This window comes from Mobula birostris, chromosome 21, assembly GCF_030028105.1.
Source record: "Mobula birostris isolate sMobBir1 chromosome 21, sMobBir1.hap1, whole genome shotgun sequence".
Lineage (NCBI taxonomy): Eukaryota > Metazoa > Chordata > Chondrichthyes > Myliobatiformes > Myliobatidae > Mobula > Mobula birostris.
Genome location: NC_092390.1, coordinates 62,966,973 through 62,988,415, shown reverse-complemented (window position 1 = coordinate 62,988,415; position 21,443 = coordinate 62,966,973). Strand labels below are relative to the sequence as shown.

Here is a 21,443-nt window from a genome sequence, read left to right as displayed (position 1 = left end):
AACCCCTACTATCCATGCACCTATTCAAACTTCTCTTACACATTGAAATTGAGCTCACATGCACCAGCCCCACTGGCAGTTCACTCTGCACTCTCAGAACCCTCAGAGTGAAGAAGCTCCCCCTCATGTTCCCCTTTAACTTTTCACCTTTCACCCTTAACATATAACCTCTAGTTATCGTTTCTCCCAACCTCAGTGGAAAACACCTGCTTGAATTTACCCTATCTATACCCTCATAATTTAGTACACCTCCATCAGATCTTACTTCAGTCTTCTACATATCAATGAAAGATGCTATGGTCAAAATGATTTTATTATTTCAAAAGGGTCTAAAGCTTGACCAAATAATTATTAACTAGTCAGACTAACATTGCTGGAGAAGAAAATTGGTGGAGACTTTTTAAAAAAAAAGTATTTGGAGAGACACAGGTCAATCCAGGAAGTTAGCAAGGTTTGTTTATTAATGATCATTTCTGAGGAACGTGACTGAAGTGTTTGAAGTAATAGGCAGGACACTGAAGGTAATGCAGTTAATGGGAACTGCATGGATTTTATGGACAAGTTTGGCAAAGTCCCACATTGTGGATTCATCAGGAATACAAAGGCCATTTATATCTACAAAAAAGTGACATGTGGGATTAAAAGTTTGATTAAAGTCAAAAAGAAAGTGAAGGGTAACAGTAAATGAAAATATAAGTGATCCGAAGGATGATGTCCAATGGGCATTGAGCAGGGAACATTACCAGGTCCCTTGTTGTCATGACTTGCTCCTAAATGAAAATGCTCTTTTGAGGGTGTAACAATTTCCAGCATTTTGGTCGTGAGTCGCATATATTCCTCTCTGATGTCCCTTTAGAAAATTTCTTATTTTCAATGGCACCTTCCTTTTTTATTATGTGTTTTAAAAACTATTTTGCAAGTTTTGTGTGTGACATAGAAGTCACAAATAAAGCCCTTTGCCTCCTTTAGAGAGTTGTGTCCCAGCCTTGTTCATCCCATCATCCTTTACAGTAAATCAGGAGTTCCCAACCCGGGGTCAATGGACCCCTCAGTGAATAGTAGGGGTCCATGGCATAAATGAACTGCAATGAATGTACATGTCTTGTTGGTATCTTTGGGGAAGTTTACTGCTAGTATTCACAGGCTCTAAAGTCATTTACATCATAAATGCTCTAATTTTTCTAAACAGTCTTCATCGTTCTTCCTATTTTTCCAACTATTTCTCCTCTTCTCAGTCAGGATAGACAAAGGAGAATGTTGTTTATTTGAATTTTCTAAAAAGCTTTGACAAGGTATGGCACATAAGAGCCCATGAGAGATATTAGCATGGATGGAAGATTGGCAGGAGGCCAAGTGTTGGAAGAAAGGGGGCTATTCTGTTTTACTGCTGGTGACAAGTGGTGAGCCACAGGGATCGGTGTTGGTACTTCTTAACGTTGTGTGTCAACAATTGATGGCTTAGTGGCCAGATTTGCAGATGATACAAAGATAGCTGGAGGGGCTGGTAATCTTGAGGAAGCAGGTAGTCTGCAGAAGGACTTGGACAGATTAGGAAAATGGGCAAAAAAATGAGACGGAATATAGTATAGGCCTATGGTAGAAGGGATAAAGATGTAGACTATTTTCTAAATGGGAAGAAAATTTAAAAATCAGAGGTGTAAGGAAACTTGAGAAGACCGTGTGCAGGATTTCCTGAAAGTTAATTTTCAGGTTGAATCAGTGGGTAGGAAAGCATATGCAATGTTAGCATACAATTCACAAGGAGCAGAATATAAGAACAAGGCTGTAATGCTGAGGCTTTATAAGGTACTGGTCAGACTGCATTTGAAGTGTTGAGAGTAGTTTTGGGCCTCTTATCTGAGAAAAGTGTGCTGGTTATTGGAGAGGGTCCAGAGAAGGTTCATGAGAATAATCCTGGGAACAAAAGGATTAATGTATGGGGAGCGTTTGATGGTTCTGGACCTGTACTCGCTGGAATTTAGAGGAATGAAACATATTGAATATTAAAAGGCCTAGACAGAGTGGATGTAGAGAGGACATTTCCTATAGTGAATGAGTCTAGGAGCAGAGGGCACAGCCTCAGAATGCAGGGACTTACATTTACAAGAGAGATGAAGAAGAATTTCTTTAGCAAGATGTGGTGAATCTGTGGAATTCATTGCTACAGACTGTTGTGGAGGCCATCATTAAGTATATTTAAAGTAGCAATTGTTAGGTTCTTGATTAGTCAGGGCATCAAAGGTTACAGAAAGAAGGCAAGGATGGAATGAGGCTCAGTCATGGTCTGGTGGACTCGATGGGCTGAGTGGCCTAATTCTTATCCTATATCTTATTGTCTTCTCTGTGTTGAAGTGTACTATTATCAAAATCTTTGGGAATATTGATATTTATATTTTAAAGTGTGGAGTGCTTGATTCCCAATAGGTAGCAAAGGAACACGTAATGTCTTAGACCTGACTGAATGTTAGGAATTGTGAAGTTCTTATGTTCTAATGTAATGAATTATCTTAGTTATAGCACACGTACATTAATTGTAGGGTAAACACACCACCATTCAGGCCATGCTATCTTCTCACTGCGACCATCAAGAAGAAGGTACAGGAGCCTCAGGACCCACACCACCAGGTTCAGGCACAGTTATTACTGTTATCCATCAGGCTGATGAACCACAGGGTATAACTGCACTCAACTTCACTCTCCCCATCTCTGAACTGTTCCTCTAACTATGGACTTACTTTCAAGGACTCTTCAGCTCATGTTCCCAGGTTTTATTGTTTTTTAAATTTTCTCTTGTCCTTGCAGTTTGTTGTTTTTCACATGTTGGTTGTTTGTCCGTCCCATTGGGTGGTGTCTTTCACTGATTCTATTGTGTTTCTTGTATCTGCCTTGTATGCCTGCAAGAAAACGAATCTCAGAATTGTATATGGTGACTTATATGTACTTTGAACTTGAACTTTATCTGTCCATGTGTTTATTTATTGTTTTTGTTGTATTTGCACAGTTTGTCATCTTTGTATGCAGCTTTTCATTGATTCTATTGTGAATGCCTGCAAGCAAATGAATCTCAGGGTAGTATACGGTGATATATATTTCATGTACTTTGATCATAAATTTACTTTGAACTTTGACGTCATCTCTCATATCCACCCATAACCTGGCCACGTTACCCTACGTCAGGCTGCTACTGCACATCTTCACTGGTGTCTCAGTGCTTAGGGAAGCACTTATAGAAATAAGAGTATGTAAACCACCTCATCTCTTTTACTTATTCTTGTCTTTACTGGCTGTAGCGCTGAACTGGCTCTGTGGCTGTCAACTCACTCCAGGTACTCAGCGGATCATGTTCTGTGTGTTACTTGTTTACTTCTTTATTGTTTTACGATTTGTTCTTTTTTCACACATTGAGTGTTTTTTGGTCTTTGCTGTTTTCATGGGTTCTATCTGTTTCTTTGTTTTGTGGCTGTCTGCAAGATGGCGAATCTCAAGGTTGTATATGGTATGCAAACTTTGAACTTTCTTTCTAAAAATTATAGACTTCTTAAGAAAAGTGAATGTTTCTCCAGATGACTCATAACTTTGTAGCACATCATGGAATTTCATCAACAATTGAAGTAACACAAATGTCATGCAATTTTCTAATTTACTTGTGCAACAGCTCTTAAAAGATGATAACAATACATGACCTGAATGTTGACCCTTTCAAAGTTGAATTCTCTCTTTGTTCAGAAAAGTCCTCCAGGAGGAAACGGTTGCTTTGAAGATCCATGTTTAGTGAGAATCTACTCACCTTTGCTGAATTTCTCATTTGTAGCTGAACAAAGACAATAAAGCCCTAAAACGAATCAGTATGCACTACATGGAGAAACTGGGAGCTGATGCTCTTCCTGCTGAGCTTTCTTTGGGAGAAGATTCGGCAAATGATGCAACAAATAAGCAATTAGACAACAATGTCATATGTTCTTCAATAGAATGCCAGAATCAAATACAAGGTGAGTTAGTGTGAAGGGAAATATGTTTTTTCAAAGTCATTGGGGGAACCATGCTTTTACTTGAAATTTTAAAAAATGACCAAGTAAATGGACGCCAGAGTAGTGTAGCGGTTAGCATGTTGCCATTATAGCTCAGGGCCTTGGAGTTCAGAGTTCATTTCCATTGCCTTCTATAAGAAAGTTTGTACGTTTCTTCCCTTCTGCTGATGGGTTTTCTCTGGGGGCTCTGGTTTTCTCCCCCAATATGAGATGTGCTGATTGGTAAGTTAATTGGTCATTGTCTATTGTCCTGTGATGGGTTGCTGGGCAGTGTGGCCTGGTAGGCCAGATGGGCCTGTTCTGCACTGTATCTCTAAAACAACATTGGTCTTATTCTTGCAAAATACTTAACAGATTTGTGATTATACCTTTCTAGATCATTTAAATAAAATGAAAGTTGGGCTTCATCATAAAAGTTTATTTACGCATGGACTCCCCATTTCCTGTTTTTAGCTGACAAATATTTGTTTCCCAAAAGACCTACAAGGTCTATCTTAAGTAATTTTTAAATTGTTTCTAAATTTTGCCCTGTTATTGACAAAGTTGATTTAGAATGTGGAGTCGGCTGCACAGAGCACTACTGGCCATTTTCTGTAATTGGTCCGCAGATGTTTGAACCTGTTTGTTTCCAGTAATATCCAGCGTCCTTTGTCTGAGAAAATGACTGGTAAAGGAATAACCTAAGTAAGGAAGTTAGTGAGTAGCAACCTATTTTGAACAGATTGCATAGAATTGTCATTGTGTTTGAACATTTCTAAGGCTAACCTAGACTTGAATAATGCTAACATTGACCCGTTCCTCTGTTCTGGGATTCTTCATCATGGCATTTGTAAAAGTTCATCAAAAATTATTATTATATAAAAATATGACTTATGTAAATTCAAATTTGTCTGTATTCTAGATCTTCGAAAAAATCTTGCATCAATACTGGAAGAGAAGATGCAGTTGTCTTTTCAGCTGGAGAACCTGAAAATCTTGACTGATAAAGTGAGTAACAAAAACAAAAGAAGTCGTCTTGCTGAAATGTGTTTGAATTAATTATGAGCACAGTTTCAGCTGAGTGCTATTAACCTTAACTCAGTGGCAACCTGAAGGTCATAGTTCAAACCATACTCCAGAGATTAGAGCTGACAATTGTGTGTAATAGTGATCACATATTCCTTTCACAGGTGGATATAAAAATACTTGCTATAACTTTCCAGATATTCTGACCAATATTTCTTTCTCAAACATTTTAATCCAAACACTACACTTAAGCATATCTCAACTGTGTCAGGAAACGAAGAGGGGGTTTGACCCAAATGCAGAGCAGTGGAAACAATTTAGCAGTGAGCGATCTCTTTAATAATAAACTGCAAAACAAGCTGCGAGGGGCCACAAAACAAGAGAGAACAGAAACCTAACACAACAAGGCAACAAGATAACTGAAGGCTAGGAGCAACTGACTGAGACCAGCTGGTTGGATTAATGAACAAGAACTGTAATGAGAGTTGGGTTTAAATAAGCTGCAGATGATGAGTTGGAAATGAATGGCAGATGGCTCCTATTAGCTGAGTGGAGACTGGGAGGTGCCTGCATGTGTAGGCCTGGCAAACTGATTTGGAACTGCAAACAGAAGTGACTGTTTACTATTTACCATAATGATAAATGACATATTTGCACAAGTTGAACATAGTGTGGGGAAATCCGTTTATGCAGGTGACAGGGCTTTGTGGGTAAGGGGAAGAAATTTAATTTATATACAAAGGAAATGCAAGATGCAATAAATAAAGTGGAGGAGTGGGCAAATAAATGGGGTTTCAAATTGTCTATAAGTAAGTCGCAATTGATATGTTTCTCAAGAAATCACAAACGAGTTTCCGTGAAATTATATGAGCAAAAATTAGAGCAGGTAAAGGTAATTTGGTTCCTTGGTTTGTTATTTGATGAGAAACTTACATGGAAAAAGCAAATTGGGAAAATTACAACCTAATGTAAAAAAATAAAAAAACTTATTGAGGTGTCTTGCTGGACAGGATTGGGGTATGAGCAGGATATCACTATTAAGTATTTATCAAGCTCTAATGAGGGCTACATTGGATTATGGAAGTATAGCTTACATGTCAGCTGCAGAAAGTAATTTAAAAATGCTGGATGTTGAGCAAGCTCAGGCCCTCAGGATATGTAGTGGTGCATTCAGAACATCACCTATATCAGCTCTTTAAGTCGAAATGGGGGAAATGCCATTAAGAGTTAGAAGATTAAAGCTAATGCTACATTACTGGGTTGACATCATGGGGCATAACTACTCACATCCGACTAAAGCGATATTAAAAGACTGCTGGGAACATAATTCAAATTATAATAACTGGATGGATCGGGGATGTAGCAGCACAAAAATATGGTCTACACAAAATGGAGTATAGCCCCACAGTTCCATTATCTGATGTTCCTCCATGGCTCTTTACAATACATGCAGTAGATATAAACCTGCAACAACTTTTGGGAAAGAAGTCTAATTGTGAAATCAAACTGATAGGACAAGAATATATAGACCTGCATTTTAGAAACGAACGTAATATTTACGGATGGATCAAAAGACCCTAGCTCTGGCTACACAGGTATTGCAGTCTACATTCCTCATTTCAAAACTAGCATTAGGAAAAGTACATCAAAGCATTGGCGCTGCTTCCTGCATGCATGCTGAGCTCATTGACTTCATTAATTTTGCCTCCAACTTTCACCCTGCCCTCAAGTTTACCTGGTCTATTTCTGACACCTCCCTCCCCTTTCTAGATCTTTCTGTCTCTATCTCTGGAGACAGCTTATCTACTGATGTCTACCGTAAGCCTACTGACTTTCACAGCTATCTGGACTACTCCTCTTCTCACCCTGTCTCTTGCAAAAACGTCATCCCCTTCTCGCAATTCCTCCGTTTCTGCCGCATCTGCTCTCAGAATGAGGCTTTTCATTCCAGGACGAGGGAGATATCCTCCTTTTTTAAAGAAAGGGGCTTCCCTTCCGACACCATCAACTCTACTCTCGAACGCATCTCCTCCATTTCATGCACATCTGCTCTTATTCCATCCTCCCGTCACCCCACTAGGAATGGGGTTCCCCGGTCCTCACCTACCACCCCACCAGCCTCCGGGTCCAACATATTATTCTCCGTAACTTCCGCCACCTCCAACGGGATCCCACCACTAAGCACATCTTTCCCTCCCCCCCACCGCCTTCCGCAGGGATCGCTCCCTACGCGACCCCCTTGTCCATTTGTCCCCCCACGGATCTCCCTCCTGGCACTTATCCTTGTAAGCAGAACAAGTGCTACATATGCCCTTACACTTCCTCCCTTACCACCATTCAGGACCCCAGACAATCCTTCCAGGTGAGGCGACACTCCACCTATGAGTTGGTATACTGCGTCCGGTGCTCCCGATGTGGCCTTCTATATATTGGCGAGACCCGACGCAGACTGGGAGACCGCTTTGCTGAACACCTACGCTCTGTCCGCCAGAGAAAGCAGGATCTCCCAGTGGCCACACATTTTAATTCCACATCCCATTCCCATTCTGATATGTCCATCCACGGCGTCCTCTACTGTAAAGATGAAGCCACACTCAGGTTGGAGGAACAACACCTGATGTGGGTAGCCTCCAACCTGATGGCATGAACATTGACTTCTCTAACTTCGCTAATGCCCCACCTCCCCCTCATACCGCATCCGTTACTTATTTATATACACACATTCTTTCTCTCTCTCTCTCTCTCTCTCTCTCCTTTTTCTCCCTATGTCCCTCTGACTATACCCCTTGCCCATCCTCTAGGTTCCCCCCCCCTTGTCTTTCTCCCTGGACCTCCTGTCCCATGATCCTCTCATATCCCCTTTGCCAATCACCTGTCCAGCTCTTGGCTCCATCCCTCCCCCTCCCACTTTCAAATCTCTTACTAACTCTTCTTTCAGTTAGTCCTGACGAAGGGTCTTGGCCCGAAACGTCGACTGTACCTCTTCCTAGAGATGCTGCCTGACCTGCTGCGTTCACCAGCAACTTTGATGTGTGTTGCTTGAATTTTCAGCATCTGCAGAATTCAGCATTTATCAGTGTATACAACAGAATTAATGGCAATATTTATCTTGGATAGAAGAAAATAATGTTAAAAAGGCTATAATCTGTTCAGACAGCTTGTTTGCATTAACCTCTATCAAATCAAGAAAATCAGAAGGTAGACAGGATATTTTATTGGAGATTTTATGCAAGTTATATACACTGCCCAAAAATGGTGTAGAAGTAAGCTTTCTTTGGGTTCCTGCTCATTGTGGAGTGGAGAGTAATGAAAAGGTGGATAATATAGCTGAATAATCACTCAAATCGTCTATAATAGAAGTCCATATCCCTCTAAGCAAAGCGGAAGTCAAGAGCATTATTAAAACACGTATTGAGGAGACAAGGCAGAAGCATTGGGATGAGAGTGAAACAGGGAGACAACTGTACAAAATACAGAGGCAAGTCAGATGCAAAAGAATATCAAATGGACATAGAAAGATAGAAGTGATCATCAGTCGTTTAACAATTGGACACACAAGTCTTAATTACACATTACACAAAATAGGGAAACATCCAACTGGGTTGTGTGAATACTGTAATCAGCCAGAAACAGCTGAACAAGTATTGATTAAATGTAGGAAGTACCAAAGGGAAAGAGTGAAGATGATAGGAGCGCTTAAGATAAACAGAAAAAACTGCTGTGGATATAGAAGACACTTTAAGTGGGATTTTAAGAGAAATACAGACCTATATCATGAAGTATCTGAAAGACTCTGGTTTATTGTGTAGAATTTAGGGAATGCAGTTCTTTTCATTCCTCCTCTTTATCAAATGATCCACACTCCAGTCTAGTAGGTGGCGGTAATGCACCTTAAAGCTGGTTTGCCAACTGCCAGAAAACAACACAAGAAGAAGAAGAAAAAGTAGTAACTGTTTGCTTTATGCCTCTTCATGCAAGACACTCTCAATCCTCAGAGGGAATCTGGTCCATATTTCTTGCACCCTCTGTAGCGCAAGTATGTCCTTCTGTAGATATGGAGACCAGATCTGTACACAATTTTCCTATATGGTCTCACCAGAACCATTTAAATTACTGCTAGATTGTACTTCAATAAGTCTAACCTATCTTTTATCTTCCTAGTTGTTTGCTGAACCTGCATATTAACTTTCAGCAGTGTGTGTTGCAGGGACATTCAGCTCCCTGAACATCAATACCTTTCAAACTATCACTGCTTAAAAAAATGATGCAGCTTATATTTTCAAAGTGATGTCCTCACATCTTTTCATATTATTTCCCATCTGCTTTGCTCTTATCCATTCACTCAGCATGGTTACATCCTCCAAAATCTCCCTGCATCCTCACAGCACAGATCACCATTTGTCTTTGTGCTGTCAGCAACCTTGAACTTATTATCCAAATCACATTGACATGGATTGGGAGCAGCTGGGGATTTGTCACTGATCCCCATAATATTACATTGATGACAGTCTCCCAACCCAAAAATCAACATTTTTAATGGACAATTGTATTAATTGTGACATGCACATTAAATCCTGATCTATTCTGTGCTCTGGTTACTACTAGAGTTTAAGGAGAATGACCTTTGTACAAGGCCCACCTGTGTTTCCTGTCCCTTGCCCTCCAGGTGAAGGTCAAGTCAAGATTAACGATCTAGTGTTTTCCCGGAGTATACGATGAATAAACTCTTCTCGGGTTTCCAGCCGGGTACAGGTATTGATTTTACCCAACATTTCGATGACAAAGTCTGCCATCTTCATCGGGGATGATGCCTAAGCATGTCTAGTCCAGTGGGAATTATACTCCCATTGTCTGTCCCTCCTGATTGGTTAGTTCTCATCTAATCGGGTTTCCACTCTCCCACCTTGTTTACAATCGAATTCCAGTTCTTAACTTTGAGCAATACCTTCATCTTTGTTAAAATTCTTTCCTCTAGTTTTATTTCAAAGGCTTCCTTCACCAGGCAGTCCCAACACCCATTGGTGTGGCACAGTGGTTTTGTGCCATCAAAGTCAATCCTATGGCCATTGTGAATGCAATATTCTGCTACGGCTGATTTCACTAGGTAATCCAAATGGATACACCTCCTGTGCTCCTTGATGCTGGTTTCCACTGTGTGTTCTGTCTGGTCAATATATGCTGATCGGCATTCACAGGGAATCCTATAAACACCAGCTGTCCAGAGTGCCGGGTCACCTTTGACCCCCATAAGCTGTGATTTGAGCTTCCATACGGGTTTGTGGATGGTATTAACCTGCTGGTTCCTCAGGACCCTGGTGATCTTTCCAGACCCTGTGCAGTTATAGGGAAGACAGGCAGTAGTGACGGGTTTCTCCATGTTAGGTTTCCTGGTTTTTCTGTCAGCCCTTTAAGGGCCCGATTGAATTTTAACAAAGATGAAAGTCTCACTCCAAGAAAGAATTTGAATTTGGTTGTAAACAAGGTGGGACAGCAGAAACCTGATTGAAGGAGGATTAACCAGTCAGGAAGGATGGACAACAGGGTATAAATACCACTGGACTAGACATGCCTAGGCATCATCCCTGATGAAGATGGTAGAGTTTGTCATTGAAATGTTGGAAAAAAATCAATATCTGTACCCGGCTGGAAGCCCGAGAAGAATTTATTTGTCAAGTCAAATTTTAATGTCATTTCCAGTACACAGGTGTAAGGAGAACAAAATAATTGTTACTCTTGATCTGATGCAGCATAAAAAAAGACACAGTAAGATAAACAACACAATAATACCAATAAAATAAATATACAGTAAATACGCAAGATAGCTGATATACATGGATTGATTGTATTCCATAATGTGACACAAGGCACAGGAGTGTCTGTACATAAAATGACTGATAGGAAATGATAAAATAGTGATGGTTGGGGGCGGGGAGGTGTTGATCAGCTTTACTGTTTTTGAGTCTGGTGGTCCTGATGAGGGTGCTACGTATCCCCCTGATGGGGTGGGACAAACGGTCCATGAACATTATTTCTTAACTTGCTGTGCACGGTTCATTCCCTCTGCTGCCTTTATCCAACCAACAAGATAAGGTTTATTCCAACTGCTCCTCCATTTTGCTAATTTTTTTCAAAAAGTTAAATCTCCTGGTAGATTTGATTCCCAATGTTAGTCACAGTGAGTGGTAAGGTAGTGTGGTGATTATCCCAATCACTTTATAGCATCAGCTATCACTCATTCCTGCCACTATTGGAAGGAGATTTTCCCCATGACTGGTCTCCTCCCACATTACAAAAGATACAGTCAGGGTTGGTAAGATGTAGGCATGCCGTGTTCGCACCAGAAGTGTGGCAACATTGTGGGCTGCTGCTAGCACATGGAAAACCATGATACAAACAGCACATTTCCCAGAGCACTGTGAAATAAAGCTCATCTCATCTCTACAATCAATGTAACCATGCAATGGATTTAAAAGTACTCCAATCATACCTCAGAACTATTTCAGTAACAGTGAAATGTGTTGGGATTTTCAAAGACGCAATATAAATGTAAGTTCATGATACAAATCCCTAAACCAGGCTGTCTAATTCATTTAGTGAACTGCATGGTGAAACTACATAATTAGATGAAATAGTCCATAGATTAAAAAAAATACAGTCAAATAAATCTATTAATGCACAAACAAACTCTCTAGATGTCATTATCTAAGAAAGATTCTGTAACATTGGGCTTTTCATATTATTTCAAGGCATGTTTTTTTCTGAATGCTCCTGTTATTTTCACAACCCACCATTATTTCAGCTTTGTAACTTTATAATGAGTTTGAGGTGAAGAAAATATTGACCTTATTGCATTAGTGATCAAAGAATGAACAAAAGATGGAGCTAAGAGGTTATTGAATGATACTTAATGACCACCCAATTAAATAAGATAGAGTGGTAACATTATCATTCAGATGATACACCTAGGTTTTTTATGGCAGTTAAAAGTGGTTAGACAGGTACCCAGAAAGACCATGGCATCAGGTGAATGGAAACACCATTCACTGCTGATTATTCTCTAAAATGTATGTCATCCTGATTTGGAAATCTATCACTATTCCTTCTTTGTCACTTGGTGCAGATCCTGAAATTGACAATGCACTGGCCCTGTAGGAGAGCAGCAGGTCAAAAGCCATTACCTGCTCAGGGGGTGATGAACAATATGTGTTGGCCTTGCTGGTGGTGTCCCCTTTACCCCGAATAAAATTAAAATATGTTACATCAATCTGAGTTTACTTTAGTGATGCTGGTATTTATTATAAATTCATTTTATTTTTCCAGCTACAAAAGGAAGAAGAAAAGAATAAGTTACTGGCTGCAGAAATTGAAAATCAAAATCAGGTTCTTGCCAAGTACAACAAAGGTTTTTCAACTTCTGACCTGTAATCATTGTTGTTAATCAATGAGTTTGTAAAACTAGAAAGAAAACAACTATCAGTTTTTAATTAAACTTATTGAATAATACTGCAAGACTGGAGCAGTCAGGACTGAATAATACAATAGACCTCTACATGGCTGAGGGATGACTTAATAGAAACTGATAAGATTATGAGAGCCACAGGTAGGATTGATGATCAAAATATTTATCCCATGCAGGGGTTCCCAACCTGAGCTCCATGGACCCCTTGGTTAATGGTTCCATGGCATAAAAAAACTTGGGGACCCCTGATCCCATGATAAGGGTATCAAAACAAGAGGGCACTGGTTTAAGGAGGAAGGGGTCTTCAAGGACATCTGAGAGGCATATTATTTTTACACGGTGAGTGGTAGATATCTGAGTCTTGCTGCCGGTGGACATTTACAATTACTAAATGTAAGAGACATTTGGATGGGCATTTCAATAGACAATACATAGAAGGATATGGTCTTAATGCAGGAAAATGATATTTGTGTAAGACAGGCAGAAATGTCATCATGAGTGATTTAGACCGAGGAGATAATTTCAGTGCAATACAACTCAATGGTTAAACATAGTTCTACTGTAGCTTACGTATCTCTTTACCATTGATTCCACTCTTGGTTATTTACTGAGATACACTGACTGCCTCAACCATTAGAACCAAAGGAGCAGCAACATGAATACGTGCATTCTTCAGTCCATTTCATATCTGTTACTCTTTTCATAATGTGTAGACTTATTTCAGCAATATTTGGTTTCCTCAATGTCCTGGTTACTTTTGCAAACCATTAAACCTTGTACTTTGACATTTGCCTACCTCCTTCAATAAAACAAAAGATCAATTCTAATGTAGAAAAAAACTATGAATATTTTTGAAGTAAATATGTAAGAACTGAAAGCATGCTGCAGAAATTTAACTTTCTGAGTTTTTGCTCAGATCATTTTGCTTTACCCGTTGTACTTTTTTGATGCACTTTATATTTAGGATAATCTGTCTAGATGGCATGCAAAATTTTTCACTGCATCTTAGTACATTTAACAAGAATGAACCAATTTTTTTTGGTCCCCCATTTGGCTGTTATTGAGATTGAACAAAGCTGTTAAATTTCGAATTTTCAAACTTTCTTCTTGCTGATGATTAGGAAAGAAAGTATCTTGTAAAGAAAGGTGCATGTCATTTCCTTTCGTCTAAGTGTCATCATTATCATTATGTGCTGTGTCATATGATGTCAGCAATCATGGTCTTTCACCATGATTGTTGTTGGCAAATTTTTCTACAGAAATCATTTGCCTTTGCCTTCTTCTGGACAGTGTCTTCACAAGATGGGTGACCCCAGCCATTATCAATACTCTTCAGAGATTGTCTGCCTGGTGTCAGTGGTTGCATAACCAGGACTTGTGACATGCACCAGCTGTACGTACGACCATCCACCACCTGCTCCCATGGCTTCACATGACCCTGATCGGGGTGGGGGGGAGCTAAGCCAGTGCTGCACCTTGCCCAAGGGTGACCTGCAGGTTAGCGGAGGAAAGGAGCGCCTGACACCTCCTTTGGTAGAGATGTTTTTCACCCCACCAATAATTTAAGTTAAATGGAACACTACTGTTTAAGGAAAAAACTGAAAACCAAGTGTATATTTTCACCTATCTTGACAGCATTTTATCCATATTTGAGTTGGAATTCACATTTATAATGGCAGAGATACCCCTGTATTTTTAATTCATTTCCTCAAGCTCACGCCTGCTTTATGCAATGCCATGATATCATGCTTAGAGTATGCACCATCATTCTTGACAATTGCTGTAGAAATTTAGATTTCCAGATGATGCTATCAGGAATTCCTTTGGTAGAGACATCTCTCGACCCTGCCACCCAAAAACTTTGTGTGTGTGTAGTGAAGCAAAAAGACCAGCTTTTTGCTTCACTGCATTAGGGCACCTTGCCCATCATTTTTAAGGAGAAAATTCCCTTTCAAAAAAGAAGACAGAAGGAGGAGATTGTTTGTATTTTTCTGATGCCAATGAAATATTCAAGTGAGGGAGCTGGTCAGTTGTTTGTCCAGTTCTTCCACCAAAAAAACTGGTGCTCCACCTAGTGATGTGACTGAGAACTTGCTGAAACAAAGCAAACAGTCACTAATGCACTAAGAACATGGCTTGGTTTTGTGTTTGGATTCAAGAGGTGCAACTTAAATTCAGAATTTTCTCCAGAGTCAAGCACTGCTGAAATATTTTAACAATGGAGGCATGAATATTGTTTCAGTGTTTTGTTTCAAATTATAGTTTCTTTATTTGTTTAAAGAATCAAATACTAGTTATGGAAATAGATTTGAATAAATCTATAATGAATTTAAATTCTAAAGTAGTGAAAATTAGACATCCAAATAATACCAAAAAATGATACTTTTTTAAACTTTGTGACACATGTTGCGCTGACATTAGTTTTATCTCTGTATTAGAAACATACTCAGATTCACAATGTACTGCTGCAATTTTGTTGCTAAATTTTAAATGCTTATGTTTCTCCAAGTTTCAATGTTGGCTCTAGAGGAATATGAAGGCTTAGAGCAAAGTCTGGAACTGGAGAAAGATCTCCGAAAGGAAGCCGAGTCCTTTGCCCACGAGGTATGAAAAGTAGCCGCAGTTTTATTAATTACAGTGTATCTGATCAGCTGTGGACACTCAGCATATGGAAAGTATAGTCCCAGAAATGATGGAATCTACAATGTCATTAACACATTATAACTAGGTACATGAAGAAACTATCAAACATGGAACGTGAAACAGTACAGCACAGAAACAAACCTTTTTAGCCAACTAAATTAATTATCGAAAGGCTGGATAAACTAATCCATCCTTCCTACCCAATGTCAATATCCTTCCATTTCTCCCACATTTATCTGCCTATCTAAACATCTCTTGAAAGTCTTATGTATCTGCCTCTGCCACAACCCCAGGCAGCGCAAACCAGGCACCCACCACTCCATGGAAAAAAAAACTTGATCCTGACATCCCAATGATTCAACAGCAGCTTCTTCCCCTCTGCCATCATATTTCTGATTGGACATTGAACCTACGAATATATATACTTATTGCAAATCACACTTTTTATTATTATGTCTTGCAACGTACTGCTGCAACTTTCATGACCTATCCTAATGATATTAAATCTGATTTTGATTCCTTTGTTTATTATGTTATCAATACAATATTAGTATCAAATCAATCTGTCTAACTAATTGTACATATTGTCTGATAGACAGGTTGGAATGGATTTTTAAAGGTTGTAAATAGCATGAACAAGGTCACTAGCATCAAGGTCTTGCGGACGACTAAAATAGGTAATTAATTTGGTCAGAATTTCAAGTGCTTGGATTTTTAAAATGTACTTGTCCTCATTTCAGATGCTGGTGGAACAAAAAAAACTAAAAAGACAAAGTCAGATTCTTACTCAGAATATGGTGCCTCATGAGCAGCTCATGAAAGCTCTTGATCAGCTTGCAATTGTGTCAGGGAAAGTGGAGCAGGAGAGAATTTTACATGAGAAAAAGGTAAGGTACTTATACAGATGACAGCAATCACTTATCAGAAGTAAGTACTGTGTAATGGGTGCAAAACACACAAAATGCTGGAGGAACTCAGCAGACCAGGCAGCATCTAAGGAAAAAAACAGTCGACATTTCAGGCTGAGACCCTTCGTCAGTCCTGCCGAAGGGTTTCAGCCCAAAATGTCGACTGTACTCTTTTCCATAGATGCTGCTTGATCTGCTGAGTTTGTCCAGAATTTTGTGTCTGTTGCTTAGATTTCGAGCATCTGTAGATTTTCTCCTGTTTGTGACTGCATAATAGGTGTGTACTTTCTTATTACTCTTGGAATATATATGCCTCATGGTTAGGCTAGCCTGGCTATGCCAGTCAGTCAAACATCAGCCACACTCACATTGGATTGCAGTCATGTAAAGACCAAGCCGGGATTTCCTTTGGTTAGGACATTAATGGATTAGATTGTCTGTAGAACAGTTTACCAGGTAAAGGGTTCCATTGAGAAGACTTGGATACAGGGGTCAAGTGTTGATCAGCTGATACGGATCACGAGCTCAGGTCCCGTTGGGTCCGCACGGATCGGTCATAACGGGGTGCTGGGAGTGAACCCAAATGCAAGACACAGACACTGAAGTACTAGGAACAGGACTTGACTAGAGAGCTGTGACAAGAACACAGACTTGGGCTAGGACTTTGGCTCGGAAAGCGGAACCAGGAGAAGGAACTAGGAACTAGGAGCTTGGGCTTGGACTGGGACTCTGAGCTGGAGACTGGACAAGAACCCAGAACCTGGGTCTTGACTCGGGCTCGGACCCCAGAACTAGGCGAGGACATGACGTGGCTACAAGACTGGACATGGCTTGGGTTCCTCAAGGCGAAGACATGACGGGGCCCGGGCTCCTCGTGGCGAGGACATGACGGGGCCCGGGTTCCTCGAGGCGAGGACATGATGGGGCCCGGGTTCCTCGAGGCAAGGACATGACGAGGCCCGGGTTCCTCAAGGCGAGGACATGATGGGGCCCGGGTTCCTCGAAGCGAGGACTTGACGGGGCCCGGGTTCCCCGAGGCGAGGACTTGACGTGGCCCAGGTTCCTCAAGGCCGGGACTTGACGGGGCCCGGGAACCTGGGTCATGACTCGGGCTCAGACTCCAGAACTAGGCAAAGACATGACATGGTTTTGGAAGACAGGACTAGGCGAGGCTACAGGACAGAACAAGTGACTCCTGGGCAAGATGTGGGAACTGCAGTACAGGAGAAGCACATGGACAGGATGAGGCACATGAAACCTTGACTTGGTACTCAGGAGCAGCCGAGCCTTGGACGTAGGAAGACAGGAACCTCGGAACCTTGGACTTGGGACGACAGGAACACAGAACACTGAGCCTTAGTCTTGGGGAGAACAGGAACACAGAGCCTTGGTCTAGAGCACAGGAACACAGGGACATGTAACACAGAGCTGAGACCCCTCCTTGGGAGCAGGACTTAGGGCCGGGACTCGTACACAGAACACAGAGCCGGGATCCCTCCTTGGGAACAGGACTTGGGGCCGGGCTCTACACAGAATGCTGAACACGACGAGGCAGTTCCCAACACTAGGTAGCAGCAAACAGCCAGACCTACCTAGCAAAGGCAAGGACAGAGACAGTTTCAAACAACAATAGACAGTTTCTCATCTAGACACAGCAAGGCTCCAGTCTTGCTCCAACGGTTGAACTTGACAGCAGCACAGGCAAGGCTTCAGACACTGGTTGCAGGGCAAGGCTTCAGGAGGAAGGGGCCAAGAAGGGATTCAGACAGGAGGTTTTTACAGGAACAATCCAGCAGACAACCCCTGGTCTCTGGAGGTATTTATGTGTCTGCCCAAACGAGAATCATGTGCCTTAATTAGAGCACCCAACAGAAAACCTGGAATATGGATCGACAGACCGGACCGTGAACAGGGATGTGGACTTAACGGACCGGCCCATGACAGGATTGCTGGGTCAGGTTACGTTGAGTTCACACGGATCACGGGATTCAGGTCCTGATGAGTTTACACTGATTACGGGATTGAGGTCCTGGTGAGTTTACACTCTTCACGTGACTCAGGTCCTGGTGAGTTTACATCAATCACGGGATTGAAGTCCTGGTGAGTTTACACCGATCACAGAAGTCAGGTCCTGCTGAGTTTACACTCTTCACGGGAGTCAGGTCCTGGTGAATTTGCACCGATCATGGGAGTGAGGTCCTGGTGAGTAAAGATCGATCACGGGAGTGAGGTCCTGGTGAGTTTACACTGATCACGGGAGTGAGGTCCTGGTGAGTTTACACCGATCACAGGATTCATGTCCTGGTTAGTTTCCACCGATCATGGGAGTGAGGTCCTGGTGAGTTTACACTCTTTATGGGAGTGAGATCCTGGTGAGTTTACACTCTTTATGGGAGTGAGATCCTGGTGAGTTTACACCAATCACAGGAGTGAGGTCCTGGTGAGTTTACACTCTTTACGGGAGTGAGATCATGGTGAGTTTACATCGATCATGGGATTCAGGTCCTGGTGAGTTTACACCAATCACGGGTGTCAGGTCCTGGTGAGTTGACACAGATTACTGGGGTCATGTTCTGGTGAATTAGCAAGGATCACGGGGTTAGGTTCTGGTCAGTCGAAATGCAGTATGGCAAAAATCACTCATTGAGCCAAATGCTAAACCATGAAAATTTCCAAGTAGTTGGATAACATTTTCATATTTTAGTATAGACTTTCATGTGGTAACCTAGTGTACCATGTCATATGACATGAAATACTGTTGTATGGATATAGAAACATAGACATAAAACCTACAGCACCACACAGCTGTAGGTTTTGCCAAACATGTCCTTACCTTAGAAGTTACCTAGGGTTACCCATAGCCCTCTGTTTTTCTGAACTCCTTATACCTGTCCAGGAGTCTCTGAAAAGACCTTATTGTATCCACCTTCACCACCGTCGCCGGTAGCCCATTCCACGCACTCACCACTCTCTGCGTAAAAATACTTACCCCTGATATCTCCTCTGTACCTACCTCCAAGCACCTTAAAACTGTGCCCTCTCATGTTAGCCATTTCAGGCCTGGGGAAAAACCTCCGACTATCCACATGATCAACGCCTCTCATCATCTTATACACCTCTGTCAGTTCACCTCTAATCCTCTGTCGCTCCAAGGAGAAAAGGCCAAGTTCACTCAACCTATTCTTATAAGACACGCTTCCCAATCCAGGCAACATCCTTGTAAATCTCCTCTGCACCCTATCTATATTTTCCACATCCTGTCTGTAGTGAGGTGACCAGAACTGAGCACAATACTCCAAATGGGGATCTCACCAGGATCCTTTATAATTGCAACATTACCTCTTGGCTCCTAAACTCAATCCCACGATTGATGAAGGCCGATGCATTGTATGCTTTCTTAACCTCACAGTCAACCTGCGCAGCTGCTTAGAGCATCCTGTAGACTCGGACCCCAAGATCCCTCTGATCCTCCACACTGCCAAGGGTCTTGCCATTAATACTATATTCTGCCATCAAATGAACCACTTCACACTTATCTGGGTTGAACTCCATTTGCCACTTCTCAGCTCAGTTTTGCATTCTATCGATGTTTCTTTGTATGTAACCTCTTACAGCCCTGCACACTATCCACAACCTTTGTGTCATTAGCAAATTTACTAACCCTTCCCTCCACTTTCTCATCCAGGTCGTTTATAAAAATCATGAAGAACAGGAGTCCCAGAACAGACCCCTGAGGCACCATCCAAATCTGGATATTTGGATGGTATCTTTATCCTTGTGACTTCATAAACCACTACACTAAAGAACCTAGAGCAAGGGTTCCCAATATTTTTATGCCATGGCCCCTACCATTAGTTGAGGAGTCCTCAGACCCTGGGTTGGAAACCCCTGCGGTTTAGAGAGACCTGCCACTGGGTCACATGGAATTTATAGTAAGTGAACTTGTTCAAATACAGTGGCGATCCACTGGACAATACTTACTAAATACTATCTTCTAGAAAACAAATTTTATTTGGATGTTTCCCTGATCAGGAGGTTCATCTGTGATGACTTGTTTGTGAATAGTTTACTTAACAATGAGAAGATATGAAGACAAAATTGACAGAAATGTTGAGATAGATCATTTTCACCAGAAGAATTATAATGAGGGAATTTGCAAGACAAGTGAAATGGAACACATATAAAGTACTAACGTCAGCCTTTCTTTTTGGGTTGTCAGGTAAAGGAGTTGGAGGAACAGTTGAGTGATTCAAGATTTCAGAAAGAAGTAAACTCACTAAAGAAACAGCTTAAACTTTTCAAAGAAGACAAAGAGGAACTCGAAGTTCAGTGTAAAAAGTATGATGAGCAAGTGCGGGATTTGAAACATACCAGTATGTTTTCTGTTCTTTGTTGTAGTATAGATTAAAAAAATATTTTAAATTTGTTTAAGACTGCGAAGGTCTAGGCTGAATTCTTGTAATAATTTGCAAAACTCTTTGTCACCCCTAGGAATGTTTGAGGGCCTTCTAGTTTCTTAGAAAACAAACTGGACCTGAGATGAAGTATTAATACAAAAACATAGCCATTTTTCCAATTTATTGATTTGTGACTTTCCCATATTTTGTCTGATTTTATACATCATTGGATGACATAGGAGCATTGTGGGTAGCACAATGCTTTACCGTACCAGTGACCCAGGTTCATTTCTCGCCGCTGCTTGTAAGGAGTTGGTACGTTCTCCCAGTGACAATGTGGGTTTCCTCCAGATACTCTGGTTTCCCCTCACATTCCAAAGATGTATCGATTGACAGGTTAATTGGTCATTGTAAGTTGTCCTGTGATTAGGCTCGGGTTAAATGGGGGGATTGCTGGGCGGCGCGGCTCAGAGTACTGCAAGGGCCTACTCCACACTGTATCTCAATAAATTAGAAACAAATAAATTATGCAACAGCAGTACACAACTATTTTGTTTTCCTCATGTTCAGGCCAATATTTAGCGCTCTTTGCAAGAAGAAAGAAGGGGAATTGGAGGATATGGAAATGAGCAGTAATAGGAAATGGAGAAGTTAAGAGCAGAACTGAAGATACAAGCACAGCAAGTGTAGACACAAGGTAGCAGGGGCTGGAATGTAAACTAACTGCTGGAACAACTCATCAGGTCAACCAGCAACTCTGGTCCTGATATTGGGACTCAACCCAGACTGTGCACTCTACCTTTGCCTTCACAGATGCTGCCTAACCTGCCAAGTTCATCCTGCAGTTTGCATTTTTCAAAGAAGGGTATATACAGGCAACCCGAAAGAAAATTAGCTATAGGGAGCAAATTGCCTGGAGGAGACTGGATGCATAAATAAATGACTGACAGTTATGGAGGGGAGAGAGGAAACAATATTTTAAATTACTGCTATGTGTTTTGGG

General features: G+C 41.2%; 1 protein-coding gene across 1 annotated transcript in view; it reads left to right on the top strand.

Annotated features, from left to right (window-relative positions):
* Positions 1 to 21,443, top strand: part of shtn1 (shootin 1) — a 131,368-nt gene that overhangs the window by 44,383 nt on the left and 65,542 nt on the right. Inside the window, exons 5-10 of the mRNA XM_072239668.1 lie at positions 3,812 to 3,989; positions 4,930 to 5,015; positions 12,354 to 12,435; positions 15,002 to 15,096; positions 15,876 to 16,022; positions 20,263 to 20,416. Of these exons, the coding sequence (XP_072095769.1) occupies positions 3,812 to 3,989; positions 4,930 to 5,015; positions 12,354 to 12,435; positions 15,002 to 15,096; positions 15,876 to 16,022; positions 20,263 to 20,416 (742 nt within the window). The remainder of the gene's footprint in view (positions 1 to 3,811; positions 3,990 to 4,929; positions 5,016 to 12,353; positions 12,436 to 15,001; positions 15,097 to 15,875; positions 16,023 to 20,262; positions 20,417 to 21,443) is intronic.